The sequence below is a fragment of the Apostichopus japonicus genome, chromosome 1 (genome assembly GCF_037975245.1).
Source record: "Apostichopus japonicus isolate 1M-3 chromosome 1, ASM3797524v1, whole genome shotgun sequence".
Classification (NCBI taxonomy): domain Eukaryota; kingdom Metazoa; phylum Echinodermata; class Holothuroidea; order Aspidochirotida; family Stichopodidae; genus Apostichopus; species Apostichopus japonicus.
The window spans coordinates 3,642,864-3,667,307 of NC_092561.1; the positions used below are offsets into that span (position 1 = coordinate 3,642,864).

At 34.8% G+C, this 24,444-nt stretch overlaps 2 protein-coding genes across 10 annotated transcripts in view; both read right to left on the reverse strand.

Annotated features, from left to right (window-relative positions):
• LOC139983806 (ras-related and estrogen-regulated growth inhibitor-like) overlaps positions 1-17,180 on the reverse strand; it is a 35,930-nt gene extending 18,750 nt beyond the window's left edge. Inside the window, exons 1-3 of the mRNA XM_071997635.1 lie at positions 16,975-17,180; positions 15,269-15,442; positions 13,429-14,004 (exon numbers count right to left, since the gene is read on the reverse strand). Coding sequence (XP_071853736.1) covers positions 13,429-13,480 — 52 coding nt within the window. The 5' untranslated portion in view covers positions 13,481-14,004; positions 15,269-15,442; positions 16,975-17,180. The remainder of the gene's footprint in view (positions 1-13,428; positions 14,005-15,268; positions 15,443-16,974) is intronic.
• A 2,976-nt stretch (positions 17,181-20,156) lies between these two features.
• LOC139983901 (uncharacterized) overlaps positions 20,157-24,444 on the reverse strand; it is a 39,098-nt gene continuing 34,810 nt past the window's right edge. For all 9 annotated transcript variants that reach the window (XM_071998020.1, XM_071998096.1, XM_071997940.1 and 6 more), the window contains one exon: positions 20,157-23,322. In XM_071998020.1, coding sequence (XP_071854121.1) covers positions 21,500-23,322 — 1,823 coding nt within the window. In that variant the 3' untranslated portion in view covers positions 20,157-21,499. The remainder of the gene's footprint in view (positions 23,323-24,444) is intronic.

Genomic DNA, 24,444 nt, shown 5'->3' on the forward strand with positions numbered 1-24,444 from the left:
TCACAAAACAAAAAGTTAGTATTGCCCGATAGAGAGAAGGCCTTCGGATAAATTTGACCATCCAAACCAACTGTTTAGAAAATAAGTAAATTGATGGAAAGGAACACATTTCTATGACACGATGTTCGCATATTTAGGTCTATATATGGGGTTTCTTTGTAAGGACTACATTGACAGCGCAATGACTACTGTAACGCGCGCTTTAATTACAACAAAAACTGAGGCATTTATATAAGCATATACAATATTTATTTGTTTTCTGGATTGATTTGTTACATATGCCCGTTACCAGACTGCCGGCACGACGGCGGGGAGGGGCGTGACTCATGTGCAGACTAATGTAACTCTCTTGTCAAAACTGCCAAATAAGATTTCCAATATTCTGTTTGCATCGAAGATGCAGGGAACAGTACCGTGCTAAGGGCGCTGTCCGTGCAGACTAGTTTACTAGTAGCCTTGTAACACTTGAAAATCTGCCCTTTTACATATGCTGTGATTCGTAGCCTATAATTAAGCATATTATACAGCTTTCAGAATGGTGACACACCATTTGCATGTTTATAGTCGCACCTATAACAGTGTTGCGAAGCTATAATACAGGCACTGTACTTCTCATTGTTGTTCGTGCCCCTTCCTCCAACTCACAATTCCCGACCACTGGTCTGGATTTACTGCTCCTAACAATATATAGCTGCCAGTCTGCTTACCCTGTTTTAATTTTAAAACAAGTTACTCCTAATCTCCGACATAAAATTTAATTCAGTATAAATCCATATTATATGTACCGTTAAGGATAAAGTTCCATGAATAATTAATATATATTAACAAAAAACGTTAGTTTGACATTATAAACTAATACCAAAGGTTTGAATTCTGTCACACGGTAAAGGAAGGAAACATCCTATATCTTTACTCCTCCATTAAAATCGAAACGGTTTTTAATTATTACATGTAAGATATATATACATGCATCACTATAAATGAAACACAACCTTCACATGCCTGTAGTTGCTTTTGGTTCAGAGTATGCTCTCAAAAACTGAACCATTAACTTTATTTTCGACTCTCCTGTACCTGATGTCATTATCAGCATTCCGTAACACCCTATACGCTAAAGAAAACATATCTGTGACTTCACAAACAAACAACAACAAACGTGTACCGGTATATAGTTTTTTATTGTTTTAGAGTTTTTTACAGAAACGTTTTTGATCTGACCACACTTTAAATTTTGAACTTGTTATTTAATGAATAATAGGAGGTTGTGCAGATGATATTTTTAAAGGGGGAAAATGGTAATTTTTACTCTAGTTTTAGCGGAATTTAGATACCATTGCGGCAGATTCAAAATTCAGAAACACAAAAATGTAATTGTTACAAACAAAGAAAAGGATGAGAAATTGAGAAACCAGAACGCTTATTTTGTTAACAGAAAGCAGAGAAGATTAGACAAAAAACAGAGAGCTTGTGCAAATAGACCCCGGATGGAAGAACACAACCAGAGAAAGGGCGAGATGTGGAGAGAGCGAGAGAGTGTGGGGGGTGGAGAGGGGGGAGGGGAGAGAAGATATAATGTGAAAAGAAAAACAGCAGCGTTTTACCTCCTCACACTGCTTTAATGAAAAGCCTTTGCTCCCCAGGTCGTTATCCTCTGCTTGACTGGAATAAATTTAGCCACTCAGGAATGAAAGATAAGAATCTTGCGACAAGGAATGATTCTTGTTAGCAAACATTAGATTTTTCTCCCAGAAGGGGAGAAGACACCGCGAGCGACAGATAATAATTCTTTTGCAGAAAGAGTGAGCGTTTACCCCGTTGAGGTTAAAACAGACTGCAATAAGCATCTATTTGTGGTTACACCTGAATAGAAAGTACACAGTTAATTCTAAAAGAATACCACGTGATGATAAGGATCGAAGATCGTCTAGATATGTGACGTCAGAATAAGAAGTTAAGTGGATAGCACGTGATATTAAGGGTCGAAGGTCATCTAGACATACGACGGCAGAGTAAGAAATAAAGGAATGGTCACGTGATGGCAAGGTTCGAAGGTCATCTAGACATGTGACGGCAGAGTTAGAAATAAAGGAATGGTCACGTGATGGTAAGGGTCGAAGGTCATCTAGACATGTGACGGCATTTAATACGTGAAATAAGATATGATTGCTCCATCGTACACGATGCCTTTATGATAAACCTGGAAAAATTCTCTCATAATCGATAAGTGAATGGAGAAGGGAAATTTACTAGAAAATACCGTATACACCATTTTAATTTTTTTCTCAACTTTGTTTAAATCTATCGATTAGATTACTACAATAGCAACTAGAAGGATGATATTCATTGAAAATAATTTGAAACGTTTGCAATTGTTATACTTTTTAAGTTTGGCTAATGCGATTTTCATAAAGTTTCTAGACGGCCAATTACACGCCGATATCTGCGGGAATCGGTTACTTACGGCCAACACACATATCGATTCAAGGCGTAAAAAAGAAACGAGTTTATTCAAAAACGGTTTCAATATATATATATATATATATATATATATATATATATATATATATACATATATAGGCTATATATATATATATATATGTAATATACATATATATATATTTATATATATATATATATATATATATGTATATATATATATATATATATATATATATATATATATATATATATATATAAATATATATATATATATATAGTATAAGTTGACAGAGTTGTGTCACTTACCAGTTATTTTTTGCTTGTTTTGGTTTTGTAGTGCTCGTCATCTTTAAATTTCCGACATCTTAACTATATATACCATTGATAGTTTCTTTCCTATCTACTGTCGATCAACGAGGCCAAAAACAGTTTAACGGACGTATCCATAAGCTTTCACATGCAAGTATATAAAGTCCTATGCGGTAATGTAATAGCTGAGGGCATTATCGGTAGCCTAGTCATTTAGAATATAATCCTCCCAAACACGGAAATAGCCGATAGGTTTCCTCCTTTACTAGAAGCGACGTATTGATTGCTTCTTGTTTTGTATTTATGGTTGGTGTTTTGAAAATGCAATTACGGCAGAGAATTCTGTACATCTCCGAACATGATGTTGCTGTCGCTTACGGGCACTGAGGCATCAGAATTGTAACACTTTCACTGTTTCAGCTCTTCATGTTACAAGAAGCTTTTAAGATATTTAAACTGAGCGGAAGTTGATAGTCCTCTACTTCCGCTTTGCCCTTTAAAAAAAAAAACAAGTTAAACGAACATAGAATCTACATATCTGTTCGCAATGAGTGGTTGCGAGTCTAGATTCTATTTATCTCCGTTAGTTTATTTTGTGCAAGCACGTTGCTGAACACAAAACCTATCATTGAAATAGAAAAGGGTTAAGAAAAGTTCAGTAGAAAATGAGAAGCAATAGACTCTCTTGTAACAAAGATAATTAGATAACCGGAGCATGACCTCCATTAAGGATTCTGGTCAAGATATATAAGTATTAAAGAAAAGCATTTCCTCTTCGAGGAAGCGAACGAAGGAGACTCACTAAAAGAAATAATAAAGAATCTTTCTTTTAGTTAACTATTCTTAAAGATTATTTTCACGTTTTCTCACGACAAGGAGACGGAGAGCTTCGGTGACTACTGAATAAGATCAGGAAGAAGGAAAGAGAAAATAAGGAATTGTGTTATGAAACGAGGAATATTCTCTGAGCCTTGAAAGCTATTTAAAGTCTGGATTTTCTCAGACGGTTTGATTTCGTGCGTGAAGAATGGAGTCTTGCAGAATAAATATGTGATAAATATGTATATTTCATTATCTCAATCTTATAACGTCCTTGAAAATTACCATTTTGTTCCTTAATTTTCATTATTTTCCTTAAAATAATTTTCAGATGATTTGAACATTACTAGCTAACAGACCATTAAGGGAACTTTAAAAACAAACTATAACATATCTTACATCAATGTGTTTCTTTTGTATGGTCATTACTATGTTATTTTATGTTACAGATTTTGACTAAACTTTGACTAATGCATCGCTGCCTATACGATTCCTTTCGTGGTGACATTTTAAGGTTGGAGATATCAGTATATCAGTCAAGTTATAGCTGTCACCAATCAAAAAAGTTGCCAAGCATTTCGAAATCAGTCTCAAATAACACTGTTCGTATACCCTCGTCTTGAGAGAAATAAAACCACAGTCTTTATGTACACTTCATGTTAACTAGGACGAGGTATATATTTCAAACTCCCCACTGACAAAATATTGGCGATGCTTACATTTCACTTGAAAAAACCTTGGCTAACAAAAAGGGATGGGATTTGTCAGAGAGATAAGTCTAAGAGTTGTATGCGAGCATCTCATAATCGAGTATTTATAAGTGGGATTGATTTTATGACGCGAAAATCTAAATATGAGATGTCTTTATGGACAATTTGAAAGCAATTTTACCAACTGCGTCCACATGTTAGGTTGCTATCATCTTCTAATTGGTACGTGAGATAAAACATGACAGTTAAATGGAGACGAAAGTGGAAGTTGCATGCATAAAATAGAATAACTTATAAATCTATTGAGTGAAAGAGACTAGGACGTCACTCTATAGGTTATACGATGGCTGATGGGACCGAGTTAGATTTATAGTCCGGATGTGTTAACACGAAGATCTTCTTTTGGGCAGCCATATTTATGAACCTTAAAGCCAACGTCTGGATGTTCTGATTTCGTTGCTATTTTACAAAATAATGCACAACAAATTACAACGGTTTGACATTTCGTTTCGATAACACTCATCCACAGGCAAGGTAGAAAATGGTTTTATAAGTTATATAAATTGACAAGCACAAGAATACAGATGAGGTTTTAAAATACGATGTTACTAACAGTAAATCCAGCATCTATAGTTAACAGGTATCCTACATACGGATTTGTGATCAAGGTTAGTCAATTTCTCCTCTCAATTTCATCTGCGGATATAATACTAACAAAATTAGTAACTTGCTTAGCTGAATTTTGATTGATATCCAAATGTGATCAATGCTATTTTCATCATATATTATTGATAAAGGGGAGGGGAGGAGGAGGGGGAGGGATGTTGGCCAAAGTTGGGAAAAGGGTCGGTGGAGGGTGTCATTGTTGATAATTAACCATTGGAAAACTAAAGCTATACCATAACACGAAATGATAAATATTGTGATCGGAAGAAACCAAACAACTTAATGTGATCAAGATTCCACGTATGGTTAGAATTCACATAAACGTATTCATGCATTACCATCAGTATATAAACGTCAAGTTATTACCACAGATAAACCTACAATGCATTTGAAGTTAATGTACACATATACGAACAAACTGCAAATTACCACAGATAAACATATACTTACATATATGATTTTGTACACAAGTGATCAAACTCATGCAAATACAGCGAAACCTTCCCAGCAGGTATCACTCATCTAGCATAAATCACTATCATTGCTCTTGACATTTCCTTAGTTTTCTTTATATTTCTTTTCGTATTAAATCCATTAAACAAAGTTGTCATAGCAACAAATATCATTAAATCGAATCCGTATCTTCTTGATAGTATCATTTGTCATCGTTCATACATACAATATATCACTGTAAACTAATTGCAGACATTTTGAAGGTAAACGAGACAATATACACTACTTTCCTACATGAATGAACAAAACTGTCGTGGATATCTTGGACTAACATATTTCGTTTGAAATACTTCTCACAGCTCATCATGTCAATTTCAGTAAAAGGAGATTTACGGTATAACAACGTCTATAAAATATTGACTGAAAATTGGAATCCTTTTCCACAGAATTAGAGGATTGCTTAATTAAGTCTATTAAGGTCGTAAATGACTATAAAGGCGAAGGAAGCAGCAACCTGTTAATTGAGGCGTTCAGCACAAACGGACTGATAAACACTCTACAGATATATGGATGGATGGATGTATATGGAGGGGGGAAGGGGTGGATGGATGGAGGGAGTGAGGGATGGATGAATGATAGATGGATGAATGAATGGATGTTTGGATTGATGAATGGATGAATGAATGGGTAGATGGATGGCTGGCTGGCTGGAAGAAGAGAGGGAAGGATGGATTGATGGATGGAATTGTGGACGGGTGAAAGGATGGATGAATGGCTGGCTGGCTTGATGGATGGGTGGTTGCATGGATGAATGAATAGATGGATGAATGGATGGCGATTTTTAGTCAATTATTTCAAACATTGCGTGCATTCTCCTATTTGATTCTATAAATGTCTTCAAACCTGACACCTTTCAATGTTTCTGTCCTAATGTATCTTAGACAATCATGTTGCTATAATATTTACCGACAAACTTGTCAACCATAGAATGATGGGGGAAACATTGGAATAGCTTTAGTAATACAATCGCATATATTGCTAAAAAATCTTCCCTAGTGTTACAAACGTTTACAGTCGACCACAAAGTACACCTATACAGGTCGAAATTTTGACCAACAGTGTTAGACGTCACAATGTAGAAATGGATATATATATTAAACATGGATATGATAGTCCCTGCAGATATTAACAGCGCAATATTCCCCCTTAAATTCCCATCTATATGAATATGGAATTGTCAATTTATGTATACGATATAACAGTTCCTTCGCTGGAATAAGACAGAAATAAAAAGAAGGACAAAACTATTACACTTATAATAAGAAAACGTCTATGGTTGAACACGTTCAGAGGAAATTCGATTCAATTTATCCATCCCACGTTGATAAATTTACCAAAGTGGGAATACTCTTCTATCGATAATGTATACTGCTCACGGTATTCAGGACAGATAAATGGACAAATGTTCAAATATAACCTAGTCATTTCCGTCCATTTAGCGTTGATATGTCTAGCTTTCATCAAAGGCCTCTGTCATGATGCATATCAGAGTGAGTTCATTGACACGCTATGACCTCAGGTGGCTTTCCCTTAATCGATTCAAATGTCTCGATAAGATTTAAATGGTTCGGTATTATTAACTTTATTGCTATCCTATCTTGAAATAACAAACTTGTTTGTTAAATCTGGATAATTTTGTCAGTTAGAGATGCGGTCCACATAAAGGCTAGATAGATGTCTGACAGCAGAAGATCTTGCCGTAATACCTTGTGTATAAGCCAACAGATAACTGTTTAATCGCATAGAGCATTAAGTAGAAGCTACCGTATACTACCCTGCATGCGTTCAACAAGGTGTGGTAATGTTTTCTGCGTCCAGCTTTCATGCGAGTCAGTCATGTCAATGGAAAGTTACTCGATTATGTTGCTTGAGAATAATATTCAACTTAGATGACGTTTTCATAGAAATCAGAATATATTATCTTGTTTTGGATATGATCTTTTACTAAAACATATCGCATCAAACTCAAAAGTTCCAACTTTTTTGGGGGTTTTGATCGAATTATGTAGCAATTTTGTATTGTGCTATCTTAAGTAGATGAATTAATATTTTTACTGTTATCGCATTAGTTATGGGTGATAACATATACCTCAACTTACGATTATAACTTATGTGATCGAGTTCTATATGATAATGGATTAATGGATTATTATAATTATAACTGCAGCTGGATTTGTTATTAGTTTTAATTTATTTTTAAAAGTCACGATTATGCCTTATGCGATTGACTTCTACATAACAATCTTCTATTGAGCCATCGTAAGTGGATACATTAATATTAAAACTGTTTTTAGATTAGTTAGCAGTGATAACATTTATCTAAACTATTGTTTATAACAGTATAGCTACGTAGATAATATTTACAACCTTTATGCAAACTTGCAAAAACGAGCTGAAGGAACGAGTTAATTAATGAATATGTTCTGAGTCTTTTCATGTTAATGATGTAAAAGTTACAATAGTTGAAATGACTTGCTCGTTAACGATTAAGATTAATTGCTTGGTGTTCCTACAGGAAAAGAAAAACGGTATGTAAATTCGATCATATTATTTGTCCATGTTATAACTGATAGTACTATACCAGTATTGTTGTGTTGAAAAAAAGATCTCTTAAACATCACTTGCTCATCAATCAACGGGACGAGCACACGATCCATTAAGATTCTAAGCAAAAATACTAAAGACCAAGAAAGTACTAAAGAAACATAAAGATGTTTATGACCCCGAATAATATGTTTTGCGATGTATCGCAAATTTGTCAAGGACAAATGGTATTGGATGTCACTGATGGTTGTACCGTGGTGGTAACATTCTGGCCCTTACGTAGGTGATGACGTCAGTGTAGCCTTAAAGGAGTATTCCAAATACTTAGCAGACATTAAATGTGAGTTTCTTGAATATCAGAATAGCTGCAATAATATAATCAGCTTGTCATGTTCCTTGTTTGTTAGAATATGACACTTTCTGGCTAAAATGAACAACAAAGCGCAGATGATATCAAAGAGCCGATTACATTGGTAACACAGTTGATCTCGTCAGTCGAACACAATATTAATATCATAAACGTAGCAGAAAATCTTGAGAATATTTTTTATTTATATACATATATGTATATATGTATATACTTATATATATACTTATATATATATATATATATATATATATATATATATGTATATATATATTTATATATATATATATATATTGATATATATATATATATATGTATATATATATATATTTATGATATTGATATATATATATATATATATATATATGTATATATAGATATATATATATATACATATGGTTAAAGCAGAATTCTAAACCACAGCTTATTTCGAAAGTGTGAATCTCATGAGAAGTGAATGATGTTTATGAACACCAACCAACAACTTTAATTAAATCAATTAATGCAATTGCGACTTTAAATTTCGTTTCTGTTCCTTGACATTCTTTAACAAATGTGACGCAATTGTGTATTAAACAGCTGTTATAAGGAGTTTCTCCTAATATCCAAGCTAACTAATATTTCAGATCACGGAAATACAATTTTTTATTTGTGGGCAAGCTTCACGTTTTTTTTTTAAACTTTAACTCCTAATCATTGATCCTCTGTTAAGGATTTGGCAAATATGAGACCATTTTGTTACGTGATAAACCATCATCGGTACAAGGCTGAAGTTTCACTACTGCAATTTTTTTTTACAATATCCAAACTAACCATTTCGGATCACGTAGCAATACAATTTTCGATTTGAGAGGAAGTATTGTGATTAATTAGTTGAAGCGTAGAAAACAATGGCGACAAATGAATCGCGAGGCTGAAGTCCTGAACCCCCTAAAGCAAAAATTTTCCACTCTGTGGCTTAAATCGACGTTTTTTAATTTGCAAAATGTCACGCCAAGTTGCAGAAGTCCTGAATAATCTAGGTACCATTCATTTATCTGTTATCGGGATTCGATCATTCAGGCTGATTGACCAATTATAGTGTTATCTGTAGTCGACTATAAACATTTATGGGATTTTGTTACAGGGAAAATACAGATTTGCAATGCTGTATACGTAAACTTTTAATAAGGTGTATAAAAATCACCTGTCAGTACAATTTGTTATTTCGTTTGCGTTATTTACGAACTACGAAATAAACCTCAATATTTAGTCCCGTGAGTACGGATAGTCATAAAACGAAGTAGTTTAATGTCTTACTTATTAGCTTTTGTTCCTTAATGTTTAAATGATCATCTTACTGAATGACATCACGAATTTGTATATACTCTTTATTTAATTGAAGTGGGAGAAGAAATTAATAGCAAATAGGAATAGAAATAAAGAGAGGGACCAAAGAGAAAACTAGAAGACAAGAGGAGAAACCGGAAGAAAGTCTAATGTAAAATTTAACATGTAAACATGTAATATCGTAAGCAATATTCAACTAACAGAAACACCCCTTTGAAATGGATAAATATGCCAAAGACAAAGAAAGACGGTGACAACACTGATGTTATTTTTGACTTGAAAAGATATGGAGATGTCAACAAAATATTACTATGGGAAAGATTGGAAAAGTAACAATTGCAAAAATAAGAATATAATCAACAACAAATTAAAAATGTCGCTTATTAACGTTCGATTTGTAAACATGTGGTATTTAAAACAAGTAAAAGGGCAAGAAGCGATGCCATAACAACAGCAAAGGAAAGAAAACACCAAGGCAATAAAAAGAAGTGTTAACTTAAAGAAACATGTTTATAAAATAAAACAGTTTTTAGTCCAGTTAATTCTGATCTTGTTTCTTCTTTCGTCTTTCTTTCTATTTTGGTAGGGTTATAGGGGCTATCAGTATCTTGTACGTTGAATCATCAATGTACTACAGAATAGAGTATAATGAACAAATACAAATAAGGGATCAATATAGAGAAGACGTAATGCGGACATTGACCTTACGGTTCCGGATATGTCCAGGGACGAGAATCTTTCTCTCTTACGATATTCTGTGTCGTACATCGTTAGGTGGAAATCGTTCTATATATTAATGAGGCATAACCTACTTTATACTCTGTAAGTGTAAGTGACAATGACTCGCCGGGGTCGATAAACGCAACGTTACTGAGAATAAACCGCTGATGTTAACCGCTAATAACACTCACAAATACAAAATTAATGCGAAAACCATTTTACTTCCATAACAGTGTTACCGCAAAGCTGCTCATATTTTCTCCGCATTTTCATATATCATTGAGATCCATATCATTAAGTGAGAGAGATAGCAAGACCTACAATGAATACATATAGTTGATTAAGGAGATGTCAATTAAGTCGTATTAAACAGTAGTTAATTAAGTGGTATAAATATTGTCATATGGCGTCATATTATTGAGTAGGCGCTTGATTGATGACTCCTATTCTTCTTTCACACAAAACGGAAAGCCAGTATCTACTCGCATATTTAGACGAACGGTTTTTCAGAAAATGATTTCTTCCAGCGCGTTCGTACATATGTTAATAATTTCAACTTTCTCGTAACACGCGGCAATTAATTTGACTTGGTTGTTCGTTTCGTGAAACTGCTTCGCCGTAGTTTTGAGATGGCGATCAAAACCACTCTTTATTTGAAAATAAAATATGAATATGATTAGTCAACCTGAGAAACCTAAGAAACGTTCATCTGGGATGTAGTTATATTGACTCACATTGAAAGAAAACTATCAAACTATCTCCGACAGTTCTTTCATTGAGATATAATCATTATGAAGTGCATTTTCTGATTAATGTAATTTGTATAGAGCAACATCCGACCTCAGAATAACTTAAACCAATTTTCACGTTTTAAAGAAATAACCAAATAAAAAAATAATAAAAAAGATCAAAAGTAAACTGCTCTGTATGTTGTTTATAACACAAATGATAAAATTGATTTGAACCTTTCTGCCCGTCTTCTACTTTAATTTCAAACGTTTTATAGTTTTAATTGACAGCTCTTAATTGGCGAAATTCAGAGATTTGAAACATTGTACAGAGTGAATCCAAACTACATTGCGACGTTAATTTATAAGAAGGATATCCTCTAAGTTTGGTTTTTATAAGGTATATGTTTACCTTAAAAGGTAAAAACACCCAACGATCATCTCTCTTTATAATATGTGGTCGGTAATAAATGTGGTCTACCATTATCTTTGAAACAATTAAGAAGAAATCTATTTCCGTTTGGAAGACATCCAGCATGGTTTAGTTTTACATCACGTTAGAACACAAATATACCAAATACAAATTTACTTTATTACATTAACAACACAAAGTGATACTTGCATATAAATACAACCAACATATAGGAAGGAAGGAACTGGCTGAAGTTCGCGTCAACTAGAATGAATGAGATTTGCAGATAATTTTCTTATTTCACATATTTCACGGCTATTTGTCAGTCAACTATTGTAACATCGTTTAGGCGTGTCGAGATTCTTGATAAAGATCATCAACGATATCTTTGTGCGCATGTGTTGTTAGAATGATAAACTTCTTGTGACAATCACAGTCTTTCACCCTAATGCTTTTCTTTTCAAAAACCCGTTGCCACCTGAGATACACTGCAATGAGGCCCGTTTTAAATTCAGCGTTCATCAAATGACAAGAATTTTCAGAAAAAGCGTCTAATTTAGAATCCGCCTTTAGAGATATAAGGTATCCAATTTCATTTATAAAAGGTATTGAGCTTAGCATGAATAGATTTCAAGAGTTTGATGAAGGGGACTTTACAGATAAAACTGTTTTAGATCAATTAAATGCATCGTTTCTCCAGAAATGCCTACAAGAGGTAGCGAGATACTTAAATTGATACCATTCAAACGACTTTAAAGCAATTAATGAAAAAGTGTTATCAATAGGATGAAGAGTTGGAAGCTCTTTTTATCTAGCAGTTGTGATGATTTATTGAAATATACTCAGACTCAACAAACACCCCCCCCCCATTTCCCGCCCAAACGCTCCCTAAAAAATATTATAAAAAAAAACAGTTATGTTAATATGGAAGACACTATAGAGATACGAATGTACCTATAGGAAGTATCATATGTATATATCTTAACAACAGTTTGTGGCGACTCGATTCCCAAAATATGAATAAATGCAATTACGTTAAGTGCCCTTGCAGCAATCGTAGAATTTCATGATTTGCTTAAATTTAATTTATTAACGTGTATGGATTAAACTCACTTTCTAGAAATGTTAATGCGATGAGAAAAAAAGCCCGTAGAATTATATAGATCGTGGATACGATGTACTGATAACTGGATAAAAACACAGTATAGTCACAGTAAGTAATTATAACATAGCGTCTACAGCTCCATGCAGCATACGCGCACATACCTGTAATAATGATTACGGGAGTTTGTTAGATTTCCAAACTGGACCGCGATTCAAGCCCTCGGTATGTAATAATGTGATAATGATTCAAAACAGGTAATGAGACCTTCAGCTTGGTTCAGTCTTGTAACACTTTCTACTGGAAGTTTTATATACAGTAGGTTCATGTGATTAATGTAACATACGAATCGAGATTAAATTTGCTATGTTAAGTAATCTCAGTAATGAACAAAATTTGGCCACGTAACGGCATACGTCATTGCACATGTTGGTCAAAATAACGTTTATATATATATATATATATATATATATATATATATATATATATATATATATATATATATATATATAATAACCAAAAATAACCAATAACCAAAAATATTATTTCGTCTAAAACCTGACCCAAAACAGAAAAGTAAAAAATGATGTCACATTCAGTTGGCATATTGCAGAAAGTGAAAAAAAAAACATATCTTGATGAAATCTCCTTAAATAAATAATTGGAATTGTGAGGAAAGGTCATTTAAGTATTACTGACAGCATCATATTTACGACATTCCAATGAATAAATAAATACATAAACAAATAAATAAAAAGAAAGAAGCTTACCTGTTTTCCCAACGCTTTCTGCTCCAAGAACCAATATTTTCGCTTCTGACATTGTCAACAATGAAACGTCCAATCAAAATCTGTCATTAGATAAGCCCCAGAATCGGCAGCAGCGTATATGCTGAAATGACTTCGATTACGTGTGCTGAAATACGTTACTATCATTCCAGATGCATCATTACGACTAGAACGGCTGTAGACAACACTTGAATACAGTGGGTTATTGGTAAACTGACTGAGAACTTTAATTCCAATTGACTAAACACAGAGAAATGATGTTTCACGGGGGTGCCTTTCACTTGAATACAGTGGGTGGATATCGGTAAACTGATTGAGACCTTTAATCCAATTGACTAAACACAGAGAAATGATGTTTCACGGGGGTGCCTTTCACTTGAAATTCCAAGTTGACCTACATTCCTTGTCCTCAGAAGGCAAACGGAAAAGATCCGATCGCTCTGGACGGAATCTGAAGTTTGTTAGCCTTTTCAAATCATACGATCCGCTCATGGGGATATTGTCTTTAGTTGAAGAGAGTTGTGGGTTGAATTGCAGTATACCCGATACTGCTTCGATCTGGGTAATGATGTAACAGACAGACAAAGGAAGAATATATCAGATAGATCAAATATTCTGTATCAAGGCACAGTAGATGACTCCTACTGAGCGGTGAGGTGAAACGTAATAGGATCATGATCATCCGTTGAATTTGTGCTCCCGTTTTTATTACAAAATTTTGTTCGAAATCTTCCCTTGGAAGTTTAATTTTCTTCAGTATATTGACCCCCCTCAAATGTTTAGCGTGGTAAACTGATCACGTTTTGCGAAGGTGGTACTGTCCCTTAGCATGGGTCTTTCTCTTCAAATTCATTCCCAACCAATACAAGTTAGTTTTAATTATGCAGATCTATTTTAAAGACACATTTGGGTGGCTTTCGCAAGAAAGGATACGTGGGGTCAAAATTGACTCCTAGAGGTAACTATTTAAATCTCTACCATAATTATTTCGGGCTCAAAACGCCCACCAATTAAAAGCTCTGTAACATTTACGAAAAGCCAATTACCACGCATCAACTATAGAGTGCTTGTCGGCAAATGAATATTCATAACATAACATGTTTATTTCACAATCACTCTTGCTGCATAGGATGACATAAAACAATCGAAGTAAAAGGTTAAAATACTAATTGTATTAATAAATACTAAAAAAGTTTTGTATATAAGAATGTGAATTATCTCTAGCTATACATATGTTCATTACTATAAAAACATCAAAACAGTCAACATTATCCAATGGGGGTAAGTGTAAAATACAAATTCCTTTTTCAATTAGTATCGCTCTGCATCTTGCATTTCAATTTCTAAATGTGTAGCTTTGCAAACATCACGTGTCACACTATAGCTTACGATCTGTAATTAGTGGTAGTTGTTTATGTTCCTCGTTTATAGGTACTCTTATTATTATGATTATGATTATGATTATGATTATGATTATGATTATTATTATTATTATTATTATTATTCAAGGTACAATTATTATTATTATTATTATTATTATTATTATTATTTAAGGTACACCGTCTATTGAATCAAGTATCATTCTATTCCATCAACTGATTGCAGACAACATTGATATTAATTCATTTCATGAGCTTTAATTTCGCTTAATTTGGTCCCTCTCTCATTAGAATAGCACTTTCAATATATTGATAGACTCACTCGTCATTTATCTTCTAATGTATACAGTTGTTTTCCCTTTCTTTGATTGTGTGTTTACCAAACCTCGAATCTCAAACCTTTTGCCACTCGATCTAACCGAAAAAGAAAATAAAACTCTCACCAGCAAACGTTGATTGATTAGATGTAATAAGAAGCTCATGGAAAACTTCGCAGTTGCTGAGATTCTTTATTATTCTGCCTACTTAACGTCAACAGAAGTATCGAATTAGAAACAAATTGCTGGAACTTTAGCCCCTTGTGTAGAGAAATTTATCACGTTGTTGATGTTAGCTTCCTTGAAAAGAAAAGAAAAAGAGAATGGGACTTCAAATCTCCTTGGATAAGGTTTCTTATAACTTTCTTAAGTTTGTTTAATAGAAACATGTCCATTTATGAGACATACATTTTTCAGCAGTCTAACAAATCATGCCATTTAACACGCAACCACATACATTGCCGTTTAAAAATATACGTTAAACAAACGTTTAACTTTACATCTAACGTTGAAATAAGCAACGTTACCTCGTAGTATTACTTAACAAAGTAATTTGGAAAATTTGTTGTTTTACGTTATAACTTAATTATGCTCAGTTATGATTTCCCTATATTGAAATGTATCACCGTTACCGTAAACGTTACGATGAAATAAAACCATTCGGCGTTATAATATTGTTAGCCGGGTAATGTTTATGTTTACGTTATATATATATATATATATATATATATATATATATATATATAGCTAGAGATATATATATGTATGTATATGTATATATATATATATATATATATATATATATATATACATATATATATATATATGTATATCGAACCTTAACTTATGTTAGTTACGGTTATTAGCATTTTGAAAATATAAAATAAGTTTAAAAAATAACCCATCATTGCATTGATTCGAAAATATTTGCCATAGTACAATTATAGTCGTTATTGTGTATTTCTCTTTAATTATATTACATGACACATTAATTAAGAGATTCTAAATAATCATACAGTAAATTTTTTCATTATTATTTTGCAGTATTCATTCGCCATAGCAAATAGTCATTTAAAAACATTAATTTGAATTCAATTTACAAATTCGCGAGGATCGAATCACATCCGGTGTTATTATCCTAGTGTGATCTTTATATTCAGTTGACATTCTATATAATTTGGCGGAACCTATGCAGGTATATAATAGTGTGAGACTATAAGGAATTAAAAAATACTCTTCACATATGTGTATATATAACACAGGAAAGTTAGATCATTCGAACAGCTTGTATAAAGGTTAATGTGATTTGATGGTTTGAACGTAACTCAGAAGAACAAACAAATCTGAAAATGTTACTCACCCATCAAATAGATAATATATTATAGGCCTAGAATGAAAATGCCCTTTTGGCTTTAGTATAGCCTATCACTTTGAACTTTTTACTACAAAGTTATTCTTAACACGTATTGACACATACTAATAGTTTGTGTATGGTGGTTGCTATAACCTATACCTAACGGAACATACAATTGATATCCGGTTTACACAATAGGGTACCCTTACAAAAATTGTGATGAACATGAGTCTATCTATCCTATAGATATGCCTAGTTTCCAAATTCCTTATTTGCTAAATTATTAGTCGTACAGAGCATCAATCTCACCACTAAACACATCTTAAGCAGATAAATACTATCCTACTTACACTGATTTGCTTGCTTCTTAAACAATTGCCTTCAACTGAGGCTTATTATTACTTGGGAACATGTTTAATTTATAAGTCCCTGGTAATTTGCAGCGTTAATTTCAGAATAGGCAATACATTTAACTCACAGTTAATTTGGTATTCTCTCAACGTCTGTTTCCAGCCACCTGAAGCGTGTAATCTTTTTGCTTTTACAGTTACTGTTACACCATCGTGGAATCTTCACCGTTGCTTGAGCTGATTTGTAATGACTTCGTAGAAACAACCAGATTTGCACACCTCGTATATCTGTAATCAGTTTTATTTCAAGGAAGCGGTAAAATCCAGGGAATCGCCATCATTATACTGAAAACAGCTGTTCGCAAAGCTCAAATAGCTCCCGGGTTAGTTCATTTTGAATGTAGGGGAGAAATCACAGAGTTCTTCCATCAGCGAAGGAAAAAAAGGTTGCTTAACCGACAAACTCATAGACAGATATACTTATCGTTTGCGGGGGAAGTAGAAATAAAATAGAATGCTTGGACCATAAATACGTTTCCTGTTGTTTTAAAGCAATTTTATTCTGTTCTTGTTGTCAAATCGGCCACTTTAGAGGGCCAAATTTAGAGGCACAGGAACCTTGTATTTTTAGGCTTGCTGACTCTTCCACGTTTAAGAAGAGATCTGATCAACGAAGATCAAGATTAATGAGAATGTTCTGCTCAATATTATCTTTTACTTGATTGGTAACACACTCAGTCGTCGATACTAGAGTATTTATTGACAGAGAGAAACTAAAAGACTAGAGGAGCCAAATTACTGCAAAAGATCAAACAAATATGCGTCTTGGTTCAAATATTTCTGGCGTTTTGAGTTTATATATCGGAAAATGAAATATCGATAATCAATAACACATAAGCATACGTCACGCCTTCACTTTGTTTTACTAGGCCTACTTTGTCATAATTTGATCGTGATATAGCTCCCTCATTCCAGTATAACCAAAAAACTTCGCCAAAATAAGTGTAAATGTGGAAAACAAAGCTGTTGGTTTAGTTTCTGTTTATACCCAACAGGCGGCTCTCGAACCAAATCCAGGCAGCGAAACATCTCAATCCGGCAAGCGAAGTAAAAACAAAAAGAGAGAAAGAAAAAAAAAACAAAGAAAACAAACGACGGCCCTAGGCTACATGTTAGTACGTTAATCGACTACCGACCTACCCTGTACATTGTTCAATCTAGGAATAGGCTAGTGAATACCGACGCCTGCCCTGTAGGCCTACATTGTTCAACCTAGGTATATGCTAGTGAATACCGACCTACCCTGTATATTGTTCAATCTAGGAATAGGCTAGTGAATACCGACCTACCATGTACATTGTTCAATCTAGGCATAGGCTGGTGAATACCGACCTGCCCAGCTGTATATATTGCAATCTAGGTAAAGGCTGGAGAATACCGATCTTCCCTGTACATTAATTGTTCAATCTAGGAATAACCTAGTGACTGTCCTGTACATTGTTTAATCTAGGAATAACCTAGTGACTGTCCTGTAAATTGTTCAATCTAGGTACAGGCTATTGAATACCGACCTATACTGTAAATTATTCAATCTAGGCATAGGCCAGTGAATAACGACCTGTCATGTACATTTTTCAATCTAAGTATAGGCTAGTGACTGCCCTGTATTCAATCTAGGTATCGGCTAGTGAATACCGACCTACCCTGTACATTGTTCAATCTAGGCAAAGGCTAGTGAATACCGACCTGCCTTTTACATTATTCAATCTAGGAATAGGCTAGTGAGATTTTGGTTCTTTATGGCCAGTTGCACTAACCAAACTGTCTCTCTGGCCTTGTATAAGATTTATTGCGAACCATTGACGTAAGCATTCACCAATCCCAAGCTTTTCCTTTCCTTCTATACACACGTACGCAGTTTATATAGTTTACAGTACATATATGCGATATAATTATATGTTAATCCCTACTTCACTGGATTACAATTAAAGTATCGCGTGCGCACGAATGACTACGGATTTGAAGGCTCGTTCAAAGAGCTTGATGGGTTTTCTTATCGCTAGCTGTGTTAATCCTGAACTATTATATTGATTTGGAGCACACGAATAAATTATTGGAACATGCTTCGAACCAGTGTCGTCAGGATTAAAATTGCCTGTGCTCACTATACAGCTATTACCATCTCTTTGTTGGGGTGCAGGGGGGCATTGTCCTTGAATAACGAGAAATCAGGAATCTAGTTAGTTTCGTTCGATGCAACCGGAGTAAGCTACAAGGACGAGAAATCCACTTCTCCTTTCTGTATAACAAGAGTTCATTCGTTCGATTTCCGTGCTAGCCAATGATCTCTTGATACTCATGTTCCACACAATACCCGTTCAGTTTCATGTTAATACGTTTAAATTATAAGCCAAAAGCTTGGGCAACAGCCACTTTTTAAAAGTGTGAGTACATGCAGGGATGTTTAAGTCAGATGGACATAAAACGAGTACACTAAGACCTCATAAGCTACTGGCGTCTTGATCATCCATTTAAATTTCAAACTGACAGGGTTTTACAGATTAGTCGGTGATGCTGTTTGATTTTAATGGGAATTTCCTTACAAAACAATAGCTGGCATGAAACAATAATAATGATTTGAAGGGAAAGTTGCCACCAAGGGCATAGGGTAATCTTGACTAGAATGCGACAACTGCTTGTGGTATTTATTTAGCAATTGCGACAGCGTAATATCAAATTGTTTCTGTATTGAACAAATCAACATAAACAAGAATACAGAAACGTCTCCTAAATCAATTATTAGGTATATAAAGTATTTCCCCCCCAAAATGCCGCATATTACTTTTTATTGCATACGAACGATAACTCTATGGTGTCGAAAAGTTTAAATATGAGCTTAACAATCAGGCCACAGCGACTGGCAGACTATAGGTCCTATACTCGTGTCGATTTTCAGATTCTAACCTACTATAGGTTTAGTAGACTACAAGTTAAGGGCATTGTTGAGTAACTATAAGCCTGCGTAGGTTCATGGCTTAACAGTAGCAAAAAAGATGGTATTCTTGTCGGCATCAATCTCACATCCAAGAGACTAGTTCGTTCTACAACCTTCTCATTAACAGATGATGGAGTATGAACATATCACAGGGAACTCTTGAAAAGTTCCGTGATCAAGGACAAGAAATTAATATTTTTTATCTCTTCTCAACCCTTACTAATTTTATATTTCGAAGACATTTGAAAGCTTTTTATATGTCACACAAACACAACTATGAGAGATAAAAGAAAAAAAGACAAGAAACGCCCAACGGCACAATAAAAATACGAATATTAATGAATCTATCGCATTTTCATTTACTATTTCAATTCATTATATTAATAACATTGACGGAAATGTTCAATCGCATTCGATTTAAAAGTCATTTCAACTTTGTGAGGAATTGGTAAAATTATCATATCAACTTTGAAATTCGTGATAAATATTCTCGTTAATATAACTTCCGTTTATGTCGATTGCCCTTCTACTTTAGTACCATACACATCGTACTTTTTATGAACTCCAGCTACGCAAGGAGACATTTGTACAGGTGAACTTCTCCAGATCACGTATGATGGCCAAAAAGAAGATTGGGATTGTTGGGCAGCTTAAAGCAGCATTTTGAGTCTCATACAGCTTCAAGAATGATAGAAATCGCATACATTCATACATTGAAAGCTTCTTTTAAGTACCACTGAGGGTTTCAATCACCTACAAGAAACTAAACATAAGGCAAAACACTGACTCAACATTCGCCTAACAGGCCTGTAGCCAGGCAGACCATATCCTCCCCTTGGAGACTGATGCTTACCTTATCCAGCATGTGTACAAGAACTTCGCAAGTTACAGGTCACAATAGCATCATGTTCCTTCATCGTCGATTCACTTTCTTCAATTCTGTTCTTTAGTCCAAAATATTCAAATCACTTAAAAGGCCTATAAAAATATTGCCAGGAGACATAAAGGTGCCAGAAAGCAAATCACAAAGTCGGTTACAACCTTGGAATAATCATAAATTTATCAATGAAGTTACTCTTTCAAACTTTGAGAGTAATAAATCGTCTAGGCCAGCCTAATAATTGCATGATACCATCATATAACTACGGCTGTTCATTTCCCTCTCAAATAAAAGTTTAAAAAAAAAACGATGAGCTAGTGAATCTTCCAAACATAACTTCTCTAATCATTAGATTCAATTGAATTCCAAGAAGATGTTTGCTTTTCTGCTGTAATTTTACAACAGTATTTGTAGGAATTCCAATATTTTATTCATCAAAACAAATATAAATAATGAGTTAAACGCTACCATAGCATATTTACCTTGTTAAGCCTTCTTTACGAATGAGTGGGTTGAATTTTGCTATTCTCATAAACTGCTAACTTTTAATGATCAGATTATTCCACAGTTATCCCTATACAGCCATTTATTTACTGGCGGTGCCAGAGAGAGTTGGCTCTTTTTGTGTAAAAGATGATAAAAGTACAAAGAGAATGTATATAACAGAACTGCAGTTTGTAAGAATCTTCTCTATATGGCTGTAACACACAACCAGCGGCCCTAACAACACTAATCTTACTAATCACCTGACAACAATGGTATATCTAGAGGTACTGGGCTACCCTTCTTGCGTATCTTGTGGTGCTTGTATGACTATATTATGTCCATGTATAACCAATTGCTTGCCCTCTTGATTAAACTGAACAGTCTCTTCTCTATAACCATCCTCTTGATGATCGTCCTCATTACCAAATCCATTCTCCTGCTCCTGCGGCATTGCTTTCTCTTCTGTCTGATGATCATCCTGCTCCGCATTTCCATCCACTTGTTCTTGAGATACAGTGCCTCCTTCCGACTCAGCATTTTCCAAGTCGTCCTGCTGCCTCACAACAATCACTGATTCATTAACAAACTGCCCTTGGACAACTTGTCCTTCCACAGTTGTGAATTCTTGATTATCTTCCACAAACTGTGTGGTCTGCTGTAAGACCTGGTGGTTCCCTGAAGACACCAATCTGGTCTCTACTGCTGGTAACTGATGCTGAACCACTGACACATTGCCTTCTTCGTCCGTGAACTGATGCTGTTGTATCACCACCTGTCCTTCGTTGGATACCGTAATTTCTGGTTCTGCCACTACCACCTGGTTCTGTATCCCAATCACCTCATGCTCTTCAACAATCTGACCTTCCATCACGGCTACAGATTCACCCTGGTTAAGCTCTCCACGACGCTCCACTACTTGTAGCTGGTGGTGCTGTACTCCATCCTGTTGCACGATCGCGACATGGTGCTCAATGCTGGATAGTTGCTGATTCACCTCTGCCATGACTTGTCCTAGTCGTTCAGTCTCTACGTTCGTGGAGGAGGCATCTCCACCATTTTGAAGAGCTACTTGATGCTGTGCGACTATATGAGCAGCCTGTAAGAGACTCTCAGCTGCAAGGTGTCCTTCCTTTGGTAAGCTAGGATCTAGTTCAAGAACAGCATACACCGCTGGTGGTTGATTGCATTGGTACAAATCTTTACCATGTTTCTTCTTCATATGTTTTTCCAGGTACTGTTTTCTAATAAATCCTTTCGGACAGTAGGAGCAACAGTGAGGCTTATCTCCTGTGTGAGTCCTCTCGTGATTATCCTTATTACCCTTCTGTGTGAAAGTCTTGTCACAGTAGGCACATTTGTAAGGTTTAATACCTGTGTGACACCTCTCGTGCCGTTTCCTCTCCGCATTGAAAGGGAACCCTTTACAACAATAGTGACACTTGTAAGGTTTCATTGGATGTCCCTCCCTGTGTTTCTTCAATTCATCATCGGAAGCAAAAGTATCGTTGCAGTTCTCATTTAGACATTTAAAGGGTTTGAAGGTAGTATGTATCTTCTCGTGAGCGTCCTTGTTCCCCTTTTGAATGAAACTTTTATCACAATGCTGACATATGTAAGGTTTGTACCCAGTGTGAATCCTTTCGTGTCTGTTCCTAGACCCGCTCTCTGAAAATGCTCGGTCGCAATGTCTACACCTGTACGGCTTTGCACCGGTGTGAATTCTCTCGTGTTTATCTTTCTGACATTTTTGCCGGAAGCGTTTGCTGCAGAATATGCACTGGTGCGGTTTCTGGTCAGAGTGTGTGCGTAGATGCTGTTTGTATTGTGTATTGGTAGTGAATATCTTGTTGCAGTGTTTACAGGTCCATGAAGATAATTTATCTTCAGTTTTCACCTCCGACGGAGATTCACCCATCTCAAAATCTTCCTCCTCCGGCTCGATCTCGCCATCATCTTCATCTTTTACATTGATATTCTTTTCATTCTGTTTCCATTTCTTTCTTGGATTGTCGTCGTCTTCATAACCCCTTTTTTTGGAGCGTCGTTTTCGTTTACTTCGTCGTAAAGTGTTTTTGTCATCTGATTTCCTGGTAGTCACTGCTGAAGACTCATCACCTAGAATAATGAAAATGCCAGGAATCATTACCTCACATCAACACATCAACGACCAGCTAGAGGTTGCTATTCTTTTTTTCTTTTCTTTTTATACTTTATTTATCTTGAGCATAACAAGCTTATCCACAAGAGCTGTCTAAGTTTTACATTGCAGTTTCCTACCAGTGCTGTAAGTTACTGCAAATCCTGATTGCAACTATTGGTCGCACCTACAAGCAGGAATTTTGCACCAGACAAAAGTAGTGTTGCAGTTTCCTACCAGTGCTGCAGGACATGGTATTTTAGGCAGTTTTAAGTTTTAATGTGTATTAAGCTTTGCTGATGAGAGAGATAGAGAGGTAACTTCAGTTGTGATCTAAATGCAACCATAGCCATGAGTGACATTTTACATATATAGTATCTTTACATGTGTTAAAATTCATAATGCATGGAACTAAGGTCATGTCTTATTGACGTAGAATTCAGATATAAGATACAACCAAATTGTCAATTTAAACAAGAGAAGTAACACTTACATCTTAATATTTAATTTTAAAAGCTATTTATATAATGTCTGCTTTCAGTGCAGTGATGAGAGTCTTATGCAAGTGGAGAGAATACTTCTTTAAATGAATATATAATTTTCAAAAACCATCATGTCAAAAGTCTTCCACTAACCACCCCCACCCCCTCCTGACCCAACATGTAAGACTAAGACTAACTAAGATACTTTTCTGTGTTGAGTGCATTCATAAAGGAGACTTAGAGATTGTTAACGTCATGAATAACTAAGATACTTTCATGTGTTGAGTGCATTCATTAAGGAGACTTAGAGATTGTTGACGTCATGAATAAACTTAAAATTCAGTGTCCTCAGTAACAGAAGCAGTACAATATATAACTATCGACTTAAACTTTTAATCCTTGCTATTTATATTTCATGGCTTGGCTGATGATAGTCTTATAGAGAAGTAAAATAAGATGAGACATTTATCAATATTTGAAAATCTGAATGATAAGAGGCTTTCGAAATGAAACCAAAAGCCATGTGTAATACTATAAGTAGTACATTTCATGTAAGGAATACATTAATGAAAAAGAGACATAGAGCAGGGGATTATTCAAGTTATGAACAAAAGGAAT